The 12,619-nt window shown below is 40.0% G+C and overlaps 1 protein-coding gene across 1 annotated transcript in view; it reads left to right on the plus strand.

The window, feature by feature from the left end:
* The window catches only part of LOC135107545 (tachykinin-like peptides receptor 86C), a 154,100-nt gene extending 141,691 nt beyond the window's left edge, over nt 1-12,409 (plus strand). Inside the window, 3 exon segments of the mRNA XM_064017531.1 lie at nt 8,721-8,828; nt 9,477-9,655; nt 10,290-12,409. Of these exon segments, the coding sequence (XP_063873601.1) occupies nt 8,721-8,828; nt 9,477-9,652 (284 nt within the window). The 3' untranslated portion in view covers nt 9,653-9,655; nt 10,290-12,409.
* The last annotated feature ends 210 nt before the right edge of the window (nt 12,410-12,619 follow it).

Here is a 12,619-nt window from a genome sequence, read left to right on the forward strand (position 1 = left end):
TTTTTTTTACTAGCTCCATTATTTCTCACATATCTAATCTTCACCATCACCACCACCACCACCACCACAACAACAACAGGCTTCGCAAGACACTTTAAAATATATACCTGTTAAGAAATAGCAAAAAATACGAATTCGTAATTACCTTTCCGGTGTTTATTTGCTCTCGTTTAATGTTTCTTTTTCTTTCCTAATCACCTACACTTTTAGATTTTTTTTTTCTTACTACAATCTCTAAAACAGTTCTGTAACCTAAAAAAAAAAAAAAAAACTTCCTATACTCTTTCTACCGCTTGTACGTATTACATGCAAACGTCTTTTTTAAGAACCCTGAATGTTAACAAAGAACGGCCAGAGCAATGAGAAAGTCTATGAAAAAATCAACCAACATTCTCACTCATCCCCTTTTGCTTCAAGCTACGTAACACTTTCTCTGCTTTATTTTCTGCTCAGTTTCAGGAAATTATCATAAAATCAGTTAAACTGAAACAACTCGTCGTTTTTTTTTTTTATCTCAGGTTCTCATTTTTTTTTTTTTTCATATTCCGAACAGCACAGAGAGTATCATTTTCTTATTTACTCAGTAGTGCCTACCCTGTCTCCTTTAGTGTAAGAAACTACTGGTGTTTTCCCTCCTCCTCGTTCTCGCGACATCATAAATTCCCGCTGTTTTTCCTATATGCTTCCTTCTCACGACATGATAATCTGTCACGCTGTCTTATTTACCCAGACAGTGCGCGGGGTGGCGTGGGACCCTTGTTGCTGTTGTTGCCATTGGTGATGCTTCTGGGAAAGGTTCTGTTGATTCCTTTTGCAAGTTGCCGCGGAAAGGTGTTCAGTTCACAACGAACATTTACTAATAAGTCAATAATCCCAGTGTATGAAAACATGTACATAGTAGAGATGACAACATAAAAGTTACATAAAAATTCACAATTATGCATTTTCCATGGATGGGGGAGGAGGAGGAGAATTGATGAGGATTAAATGGAATCATCAAACAGCAAGATATCTTCAGGATCTTCCATGACTGTTTGGAACTGACTAAAAAAGGAGGAGAAGAAGGAAGAGGAGGAAAATCGAGTAAGATTGGGAGAGGGAAAAAAAAAGGAAACGAAGGAAAAAGGAAAGGAAGGAGAAACGAGAAGAGCAAGAGGAGGTAAGAAAAGAGAAAGAAGGAAGAAGCAATAAATATACCTGCCATCCATGACATCAATTATGAACAGGGCTGGACACGAATTGGAACCGATGGGTCTAGTTCAGGTACAACAAACTATTCCTTTAAGTAGGAGTATGTATGGGGGGACTACGCATCTTATAGCGTACGTTTTGTGTTTAGTATCTGTCCACCTTATTCACCAACATTTATCACCACCATAATGAGTCAGATGAAGTTTTAGAATGTAAAGCTTGAAAACAAGTCAAATTAAAAAAAAAAAAAAAAAAAGATATAGGTTAGTATTGATTCTCAAACAGAGTGGTAGATGACTGGAATGAACTCAGCAATCAGAGTGCTAGTGTTGTGTCATTGAGAGCTTTTAAAAGAAGATTAAACAAAATTGTAAATGAAGATGACAGGTAGAAATAGGAAGCTTAGTATCATACAGAAGCTGACACGTGTAGGCTTGATGGCTTCTAGTAGCTTTCCTTATTTTCTTATGCTTTTATGTTCCTATCACCTTAGTCTACTAGTCAGTGATTTCAGGACATACATACATACATACATCAAGAGAGACAGACAGACAGAGGTACAGGTTGAGGAACACAGTAAGGTGAGATTCAGGCGAGCTTCGGACGAGCGGTCATCGTGCTGCGTGTCGCAATGCTGCACTGAAGCATATTGCATCCACTAATGGCACTGATGATGAGGGTGGGGCAACGCTCGGCGCAATCAATTTGTTTCCTTTTGCTTCTTAATTTGTTGAGAGAGAGAGAGAGAGAGAGAGAGAGAGAGAGAGAGAGAGAGAGAGAGAGAGAGAGAGAGAGAGAGAGAGAGAGAGAGAGAGAGAGAGAGAGAGTCTAATTTGTATCAATGTTTCGAAATCCCTTTGGTAGTGTATGGCAGTCAATTAGTTTTCCGATGAAACTGGCTTCTCTTACAGGATGCGTTATGCAAAGAACTAGAAGAATTATTTTACTTTTGCACCGACTGTCTTCAAATTTGGGTGTAAATCATAATGGACAAAGATCCCATACACTGGTAATGTTTTCTAAGTAGCTATAATATTACGTTTTAAGTCGCAAAACTGAGAATATATTATAAAAGTTTCAGATTTATTTTTTATGTAGGAGGGGCACCGGCCATATTTATGAAAAAAAAAAAGTCCCATTGAGGTGCCGGTCCCCAAACAAAGTCAGAAGCGATTTAGAATATTGAGTGAAGGGTGTTTGTGTAATTAAATGCATGTACACGTAGTTTTGTGTGAAGGAAAAGCCTTGTCTTTAAAAGGCAGGCTGTGACTGCCGGTTATTCCGAATGTTTTCTGATCCTGCGGTTCACTCCATAAAACTTTACCTCTTAAATCTTGAAGTTAAGAAGAAAATATTAACAAAGTGCAAGCGTGTGCGAGTTCCACGTGCTTCACCACTGCTTCTTTGTTCACATTTCACATTTTATAATTCCTTCCCTTTAGACTTTGAGGTTCAGTAAATAACATGATTCCTTGCGTAACCCTTTACAACTATGATCATCCTTTATTAACACTCAGAACAATAAAAATCATTGTTTGTTTCGACAGAGAGAGAGAAAAAAAAAAGAGCTAACAGTCGGTTTTTATCTTTTCCGGGCACCGGCACAAAAAAAAAAGAATGTCTAAAAACTTGAATGATTATCGAAAAAATAAGCAGTACTGAAAGAATTTCTATCTTAAAGGATCTGATCTCAATTTACGATGAGGCAGTATAGACGTATTCATTTGCCCAAATTCAACCCATTGCTGGAGGTTTATCTGCTCTTGACCGTTTATGATGTCCGGTCATCGTCCTGCGGTTGACCAATCGTGCCATGAGGTATGCACGCCAAGATCATTCACGCAGCCAGTGAACAATGCTGCCCAGCGATCACCGTGCGGGTCACTGCTAATGATAACCGCCCATTCTGAGGTAGATCCGTTAATGATTACCTACTGCTTGATGTTGATAATTCAGTAATGCATCCAATTCGGGCAAGCTCATCACAATGTAAACGTTTCCAGAATTTCGTATATTGACTTGCCATAAAGAGAAAAAAATTAATATTTAGTGACAGAATTTATTCTAAAATTTGAACAAATCTGTTAAATTTCTCTTTTTATGTTTAAATCCTTACCGTTAGAGTCCAATTATGCATTTTTTTTTATTCTGTTTTCCAGGATTGCTGAGGTCCTGGAGCTATTACCATGAGAGGCATTTCCTAGTTCCCCTCTTGAAACACTGGCTGTAGTAACCTTAACAATCACGAAAATCTTATTGCTTCACTGTACACTACAAATTTCAAGGTAATGGCTCCTGAACTAACAAAGTGCAAGGGTGGCGATCAAGTCACAGAAAATCATCAGGAACGTTACTGCCAACACACTGGCAACAGGACTAGTTATGGAAGTGACGGATGAAGAGCTGCGCTTTTTATTTTGCACGCAACAGAGGCTAACAAATTGCCTCGGAGATCAAATTTAGTGTGAGCTTGGAGAAGTGCATGTTGTATGATTTACCAGATATAATCACGTAATATGGAATTCCTCTAGAGCACTCGACAGAAAAGATATTGTACATATCGTGTGAGAGAGAGAGGAGAGAGAGAGAGAGAGAGAGAGAGAGAGAGAGAGAGAGAGAGAGAGAGAGAGAGAGAGAGAGAGAGAGAGAGAGAGAGAGAGAGAGAGACTTTCTTTCTACATTGTTTCTCCTTCTGACGATAGTGATTGACTTCTATTGGAAACGATATTAAGGAACGATTACGTACCTCGGTGTGACGTTCTAGCAATCATATGGGAGCAGCTGGCGTGGAGGCGGTAGCGGTGGTGATAAAGGGACCTAGAAAGGAAAGGAAGGAAATGGAAAAGATTCAGGTCACCACGTCGGAGGTATAATAATGGCTCTGTTTACCAGGTATTAGCCTCTCATTCTTTGTTCTACCGGCAGTTTATGTAAATCTCTTATACAACCACTCCTGGCATAGATGATAATCATCACTGTGGAAACTCCAGGTTAACCTTCATCTTCTCTCCTTACGTATTAGTCCTTCCATATCATCTGGAATCTGCGGGAGATATTACAACCATCATCTTAACTATAATACTCCAAATAACGTAAAAGCTTCACATTATGACACTGTTTTCTTCATCTCAACGTGACTCAACAATAGCAAATAAACAAGGGAAAAACAGTCCGCTTAAACTGCCGCTTTCTAAAAAGTCAGAGATGGATTCGAAAGAGTTAGTCAATTTTGTTCCTGATACGTCCCGAGGCTCGTCTTTTGAAACAGTTCAAGTCGAAGAATATATTAATATGATTTCACAGGTAAATAACTCAAGAAAAAAAAATTGCTGTTCTAAAAGTGCTATTCTGAATAAAATAAGTATAATTAGGTAACGGTGTAAGTATTTCCTTTTTTATTAAAATATTCTATCAAGTAAGATGTTTTCTACTCACACCTTGTAATACTTTAAAAGAATGGGATTGCACAGGTAAACGCGACCAAAGAAAAAAAATTCCGTAGTAAAATAATAAATAGATGTAAATAAGCTCCTAGAAGCTCTCTGTTCTATTCGCCTACTCGTTATTGGTCGACGTACATTCACCAATTCTTTGACTGGCCCAGCACAAAATGTCCACGCTGAGTGGTGAGGTGTATTTCGAGCCCGTACTTGTGCACACTGCATTAATTAAGGCGATCACCGTTGCCCAGGTAGTGGGTGTCATTAGCGCTCTCTCTCTCTCTCTCTCTCTCTCTCTCTCTCTCTCTCTCTCTCTCTCTCTCTCTCTCTCTCTCTCTCTCTCTCTCTCTCTCTCTCTCTCTGGTTTAGCTTCCAGGTGTTACACAGTATAAGACGTAGAAAAATCTGCAGACTGAGACAAATACATTTAAAGATGAGCTCTGAGCTGGATGAAAGAGATGCAAGGACACTTGAATGACATGGCCCGTATACACTGGAATCTGCTCAAAATAATATTTAAAAACGGTGTGTCAAGGCTTTCTTAAGTATCTTTCAGTTTCTCTGCATAAACGAAATGCTGAGTAATAAACGGATGTATTTATAATCATTAGTATTATGATCCTAAAACAGAAGTCGATCTTCCTTTGCCAGAAGGATATAGTGAAGACAGAAAATTCTAAAATTACAAAAGCTGTATGAAGAGCGACAGGAAAACGTAATCGAGTCAAGAACAAGACAGAAAAATAAAAAAATAAAATAAATAAATGTCGCCAAATAAGGAAAAAGGATAAAAATAAAGAAATATAGATAGAAAAAAATATCAGAGACCCCAAAAAAGTACATCAGAGTACTGTTAATACGAGAAATAACCTTCTTTAGTAATAAGCTGCTGTGGACGGATGTCTCAGGACTCGTAAAAACTGTTGCCAAACTTCATTAATAATGTCTATAGTTTCCACAAGTTTACAGAGAGAAGAGAAAAAAAAGCGAAAAGTTGGAGACTGCACGGTCAGAGTCTTTCATGGGTTTCATTTCCTTTTTATCTTTTACTTGATTGTCTTTCTCGTTGTTGCATGGAAGGTAAATGCTGAATAAATCCTGAGCTTTAAGAGGAAAAAATTTGATGCATAACTAGAATGATCCTTTTACATCGTTATTTTTCTATTTTTTACTACAGTGCGGGCAATTGTGTCCAATGGCTGCAAAAATAATGGCTAGGGCGTCTGAAACGGTGTATCAGAAATTCATTATATTCTTTGTGTTATTGTATAGGAAAGTGGGCAGGTGAGTAGGTGGGCCATCATGATAATCCCCTCGTACCGCCACACGCTTCATAAATACATCAATCCTCACATAGGTTTCTTGTCACTATCCATGTGAAGGGAAAGAAAGAAAAAATAAAAGTATCGACCTGTACTCTGAGAAACTAATTAATAAATTAATTAGCTTTACGTTCCTTTCTGACATTACGTTTCTTATTATCTTCAGGTTGCATGCCATCACTATCTTCTCGTTCCTTACTATCAGTATTTCTACATGTCCTGCTTTCCCTCCGTCACTATCTGTACGTTCCTCTCTATCACTATCTTTACGTTCCTCTTCGTCACTATCTGCACGTTCCTATCTGTTATTATCTTTACGCTCCTCTTTTGTCACTATCTTCACGCTCCTCTATCACTATCTTTACTTTCTTCTGTCATTATCTTTACACGGTCCTCTCTGCCACTCTCTTTACGTTGTTCTCTGTCACTATCTTTACTTTCCTGTCATTATCTTTACGCTCCTTACTCTCACCATCTTTACTTCTCCACACTCTTTATATTGCTCACTGAATATCAATACGTTCCTCTCTGCCACTGCCTCTACGTGTATATCACTGACAACACTTCACAAATTATTGAGAAAATTTATGTCAAAAGAAAAAAAGAATAGAATGACAGACGCAGCTGTTGTTATTACATTTTCATTTTAAGCAAATTTCTGTGTTAAAGAACCATTTTCCACACAACATTGCTTCCACATTTTCTAATAACGAAACCCACGCTAAACAATATTTAAACGTGTGTGATGAACCGAGCAGCAGAGGAAAAGGCAAAACACCTGCTATTAAGACTTTGAAAAGAATTGACATGGATGATGTCTGAAACAAGTGAGATCTCCACGGACAGTATTCACTTTCCACCGTTTTGAAGTAAAAGTAAATAGATAAACATTTGTATATTTCCTGCAACACTTACAATTTTGAACTGGAATACTGACGAGAGAGAGAGAGAGAGAGAGAGAGAGAGAGAGAGAGAGAGAGAGAGAGAGAGAGAGAGAGAGAGAGAGAGATTGAATAAAGGTGACCCATATTGGAAAAGAAAAACGTGTGTGTGTGTGTGTGTGTGTGTGTGTGTGTGTGTGTGTGTGTGTGTGTGTGCGTGTGTATGTGTGTGTTACCAATAGTTTCCACCGTACACTGTATTCTGACCAATCTCGAGTTGTCCTACTTCTGTATTTGTTTTTCTGTTTTTTTTTTTTTTTTACTTAGTTAAACTGACAGCTTTACTTTCACCAATTCTGCCTGCGGATTTCAAGGAAAGAGTGAGAATGCTAATGATAACCAGCGATTCAGGAGAACACAGGAGAAAAGTCTAGCTATATCTGAAAGAAAGACTGCACCCTTCCTTTCTGAAAACGTATTATTCCACCATCTCCTTTGAAATGGTAACTAATCGCGCGAATTTTGGACACAAAAATGCATTTGCATCCCTTAATTACCGAACGAAAAGTGACTGAAGCCTGAAATAAAATCGAAAATATGAGGAATATTGTAATCAGAATAAAGGCTTTCCTCCACTCGTTTCTCTCTCTCTCTCTCTCTCTCTCTCTCTCTCTCTCTCTCTCTCTCTCTCTCTCTCTCTCTCTCTCTCTCTCTCTCTCTCTGCCTCTCTTTGCTATCCATCAGTACAAGACTTTAACGAACTTATCTTGTTTTCTCACTAGAATTTCCACACGCTTCGTCTTCCTTGAAAAGCACAAATATCACTTACTCTCTCGATGAACTAATAATTTTGAAATGGTTTATTTTTGGTGTCACAACATTCTCCAGTACTTGTCTTTCAGTCTGTCCACCTGCCAACCTATTTATCTGCCTGTCGACTTACATGCTTATTTACCTGGCTATCTATTTATGTATCTGTCTATCTATCTGCTTATCTATTTATCTACCTATTAGTCTATGTATCCATCTGTCTATCAAACTATCTATCTACCTATCTATCTATCCAATTACACATCTACTATAGTCTACAAAAAAAAATATTGACTGCATGTACTTAATGAAGCAACCTTCCTACCTTATTTTTAGCTGAAGCGACATGTAAATTCAAAGGAAATCTCGAAGTCTCTCTCTCTCTCTCTCTCTCTCTCTCTCTCTCTCTCTCTCTCTCTCTCTCTCTCTCTCTCTCTCTCTCTCTCTCTCTCTCTCTCTCTCTCTCTCACACACACACATAGACACACACACAATCACAATCCCACAGTGACCCTCGAATGCATAGCCGTAGGTACATAAGAGCGGAGTCAGTATCAGGATCGTATCTGTCTCCGGACGAAAAGCCACAAATAGCGGCTTGTTTCCTCATCGAATGTACGTAAAACGTTCCATTGGGATTCAGAACTTTTTTTTTTAAATAAAGGTACTTTGCGTGACTAAAATGAGTAAGTGAATGACAGGTCTTTAATCTCTCTCTCTCTCTCTCTCTCTCTCTCTCTCTCTCTCTCTCTCTCTCTCTCTCTCTCTCTCTCTCTCTCTCTCTCTCTCCCCTGTCAAAAGTCAAAGCGTCACAGTTGGTTTACTCCTTTGGATATCAACTTTTTTTTCTTTCATCAAATTCACGTTTTCAGCAGATTTTTTTTTTACTAAAATTGGCAAAGCGATCTGAAAAAAAAAATATATGGAGATAAGCAAGACCAAATAAAATTCTCTCTCTCTCTCTCTCTCTCTCTCTCTCTCTCTCTCTCTCTCTCTCTCTCTCTCTCTCTCTCTCTCTCTCTCTATGTGTGTGTGTGCGCCACAGCCTTAATAACCTGGCCGTTCCTCTACTACAGACACCCGCCAAGGACCAAACGGGACCTTCCGCACCACGCCTGCCTCCCAGCGCTCCAACAACCACCTGCTCGTGTACTCGTCCAGGGAGGGACTCACCGCAAGGAACAGTAGGTGTGCGTTGGTTCATGTCTTTCTCCTTCCCCCTCTCTTTTGCCCTCCGCCTGCTTCCCTTTTTTCCCCCGTCCTCCTAATGCTGCTACTCTGGTCTTCTCCCCTTTCCTTTCGTATTCTTAGAAGAGTACGAGAATATCGCATTTCCTTTCCCCTTCTTCCTCGTTCTTATGTCGTCAAATTACCTTTTTTCATTAAGGGGAGAGGTGACAGACAAAAGCGTGTAGGAAGGACGCGGCTTGGTGATGTGATGAAAAGGTTGGGAATGAAGTAGTGATGCCATTCATTATGTTCTTAAGGTGTAATGTGGGTATCTGGGTGGTGGGTAGCTAGTATATTTATGTGTGTTGGAGAGAGAGAGAGAGAGAGAGAGAGAGAGAGAGAGAGAGAGAGAGAGAGAGAGAGAGAGAGAGAGAGAGAGAGAGGGAAAGAAGTAAAAAAAAAAGAAAAGTAAAAAATGCGAGAAAGAAATGAGAATGAAAGAAAAAATAAAAGAGAATGAAAAAGAAATATAAAAAAAAAGAGAGAAAGAAAAAGACATGACCACACGAAAAGCGAGTACATTGACACACGACTTTTTCCTGCAAATCTTTCACTTTCATTCCTGTCTCTCATTGAGTCTCTGTATCGACAATCCCCCACAGGCTGTCGGCTGGGAGGAGGGGGACCGCAATGCAACATGTGCCGTCAGAGTTTAAGAACCGCTACCCTCCTGAACGGCTCTACCCTGCAGATGGTTCCCTTGGGCCCTACCCTTGCCACACTTGGTCCAGAAGCGCTCCTGTACCGTGGCAAATCATGTATTCAGAGTCAGATATAACAGGTGAGTCACTTGGAGCGTAAGATGAGGGGAATGAAAGGAGATGCTTATCTGTGATCATGCATGTTTTTGTTTTGCGTTCATTAACATTCACGAACCTGTAATCAATCATTCTCGCACAGGCACATCTTCCACTCTGGTTTACCTGCTCAGGCGTTTGTATGTATTATGGTTTCCTTACATTATTCAGTAATATGTTATCTAAAGCGTAGTGCAAATGTTAACAGAAAGACTGCTGCCATTGTTATTTTGAAATTCCGGCGAGATAAGGGTAATAGAATTGATGGTAATAGAATAGTATTCATCATTAGTGGCTGACATGATTATGGAACACTCGAAAATTTCATGAAAACCAGGACAAAACAGCCGCAGGCAACACATAAATTATTCCATTCAATACGGCTTTGATTTCCATTGGAGGGATGGTCTGTCCCTTATCAAACAGGAATATAGTATACACAAACATACAATCAAGTCAATATATAATTTCATTAATACGTGAAACACCAATTAGTGTTGAAGGCTTTTCACCCCATACTGAAGACCAGAACTGTATTGATTTTGCCTTTTCTTAAGATTTTCAAACGAACATAGGAAATTACTAATGATTCTTTTTTTACGTGGTTTCCTTTCACAGTTTGATGAGATGGTGAGTTTGTCAGTCCGTGATGTTTCCTCGCCACGGCTACTGAACGGTGACAGCACAAGCGACATCTTTACGTGCGAAACAATGGATCTTCCCTTGATTTTACCTCTGAGTAGCTGTAACTGAGACTGATCAGCATTACGAATATAATGAAACAGCTTCACTTTTCCCGGTGAAGCAAACACGGCCACGTTTGACCGAAAGAACGTGCGAAGAGCGAACATAGAAATTCTGACGTTGATTATGTCGGTGTTTGCAGCGATAACTCTAAAAGTGTCATATCATTTTTCCAGCCATGACGAATAGGACTATATCATATCACAATAGCAATTAAAGAGACTGAAAAAATAAATAAATAAATCGGTCAAAAAAAAAAAAAAAAAAATGCAGAATAAGGAGGAATATCCGTCCATGTGCATGATTTTTATGGATCAATGTGCACGTGTGAGTGTGTGTGTGTGTGTGTGTGTGTGTGTGTGTATGTGTGTGTGTGTGGGTGGATGAGTGGCTGGGTAGGTGGGGGAGGAGGCGTGATCCAGTAAAATATGTAGAAGACTAGGTTCCTTAGTTAAATAGGAAATCATACATCTACTCTGGAATCCAGGACTCGAGATTATTTTTGGTCATTAGTTTTTGCCTTCCCGTCCATCACTCGCTATGAAATTTTCTACGGGGAATCTGTGAGCCAATTCACGTGTGCAAGACATGAATTGCCACTACCAGCACTGTGGACGCTGGAACCACAAGATACTCCCAGCTGAAGACACTCGTTACATTACCACACATTCTAACTAGTGCTATAACTCAGTGCTGTGAGTGAGTGGTATTATCAGTATAAGATGAAGCTGTTGTTGTTAGGAACGTTGCACACCGTTTACACTACCCAATGCCGGCATCTGCTCAACTCGCGAGATAGTTAGAACCATAGAAACACACCAAGGCAAGTTAAGTTGCATTTTTCATCATACAAGTACAGACTGGTGAACATAAAATGTACAGGGATGTACGAAAAGCCCGCGCTGGAGCAGGTAATTACTAAATTAATGTTATACCTTTAAAAGCTTAGATTACTCAGTGCTCCTAAGCTCTTTGTGCTCTACTCAACTAAAGTTATGTGGGAAAATTCAATCAAGAATTCCATGATACAAATTTGACTGAATCTTCCTATCAACAGTCTGTCGCACTGATCCTTCCACTTCCTCCACCTTTCGTGTTTGCTGCCTCCAGAGATCACCAGTGCTGGGATTGGCGGTGAAACGATTCCACCATGTGTGTGTGTGTGTGTGTGTGTGTGTGTGTGTGTGTGTGTGTGTGTGTGTGTGTGTGTGTGTGTGTGTGTGTGTGTGTGTGTGTGTGTGTGTGTGTGTCTGTGTCTGTGTGTCTGTGTCTGTGTCTGTGTGTGTGTTGTGTGTGTGTGTGTGTGTGTGTGTGTGTGTGTGTGTGTGTGTGTGTGTGTGTGTGTGTGTGTGTGTGTGTGTGTGTGTGTGTGTGTGTGTGTGTGTGTGTGTGTGTGTGTGTGTGTGTGTGTGTGTGTGTGTGTGTGTGTGTGTGTGTGTGTGTGTGTGTGTGTGTGTGTGTGTGTGTGTGTGTGTGTGTGTGTGTGTGTGTGTGTGTGTGTGTGTGTGTGTGTGTGTGTGTGTGTGTGTGTGTGTGTGTGTGTAAGCTATCGTGAAAAAAAAAAAAAAAAAAAAGCTTTCCGGTGGTAACCTAATCGCATTGGTCAGGCGGTTTCCTTTCACGAATCTCGATGAAATGGAAGACCCGGACACGACTGATCACACCTTCAGCTGTTACTGATGCAGGTGAAAAACTTTACGCTGACTCCAGTGGCCAAGTAAGCTCAACATAGTGACCCACGAACAGCGACACCCGCAGTTGCTGTCTTGTATAGATATTACTGGTGTACATAGTGAACACGATGTAAACCTTCCACAGTATTTTCGTTCTTGAAATGATTCATAATTGTCATATCAACTTGTATAACATTTTTTTGGAAAGGGGACGGGGAGGGAGGGGGAGATCACAGAAGAACGGGGTGCTATGAGGCTCATATTTACAGGGTACAGGGTCATCTCGGGACCGAAACCAATTACTTGTGTGTCTGTATGGATACGTGGGAGTCTGATTACCACTTACGTGTAAAAGTGTGATCATGAAGAAGTCTTTTATTTATCCCACTGAGCGATCAATCCACACACAAGCACACACACACACACACACACACACACACACACACACACACACACACACACACCTGTAGGCCCCGCACTCGTAATACTCACGCCAACCCCCAACACACACCAACTCTTTTTTTACATGTA

This window comes from Scylla paramamosain, chromosome 15, assembly GCF_035594125.1.
Source record: "Scylla paramamosain isolate STU-SP2022 chromosome 15, ASM3559412v1, whole genome shotgun sequence".
NCBI lineage: Eukaryota > Metazoa > Arthropoda > Malacostraca > Decapoda > Portunidae > Scylla > Scylla paramamosain.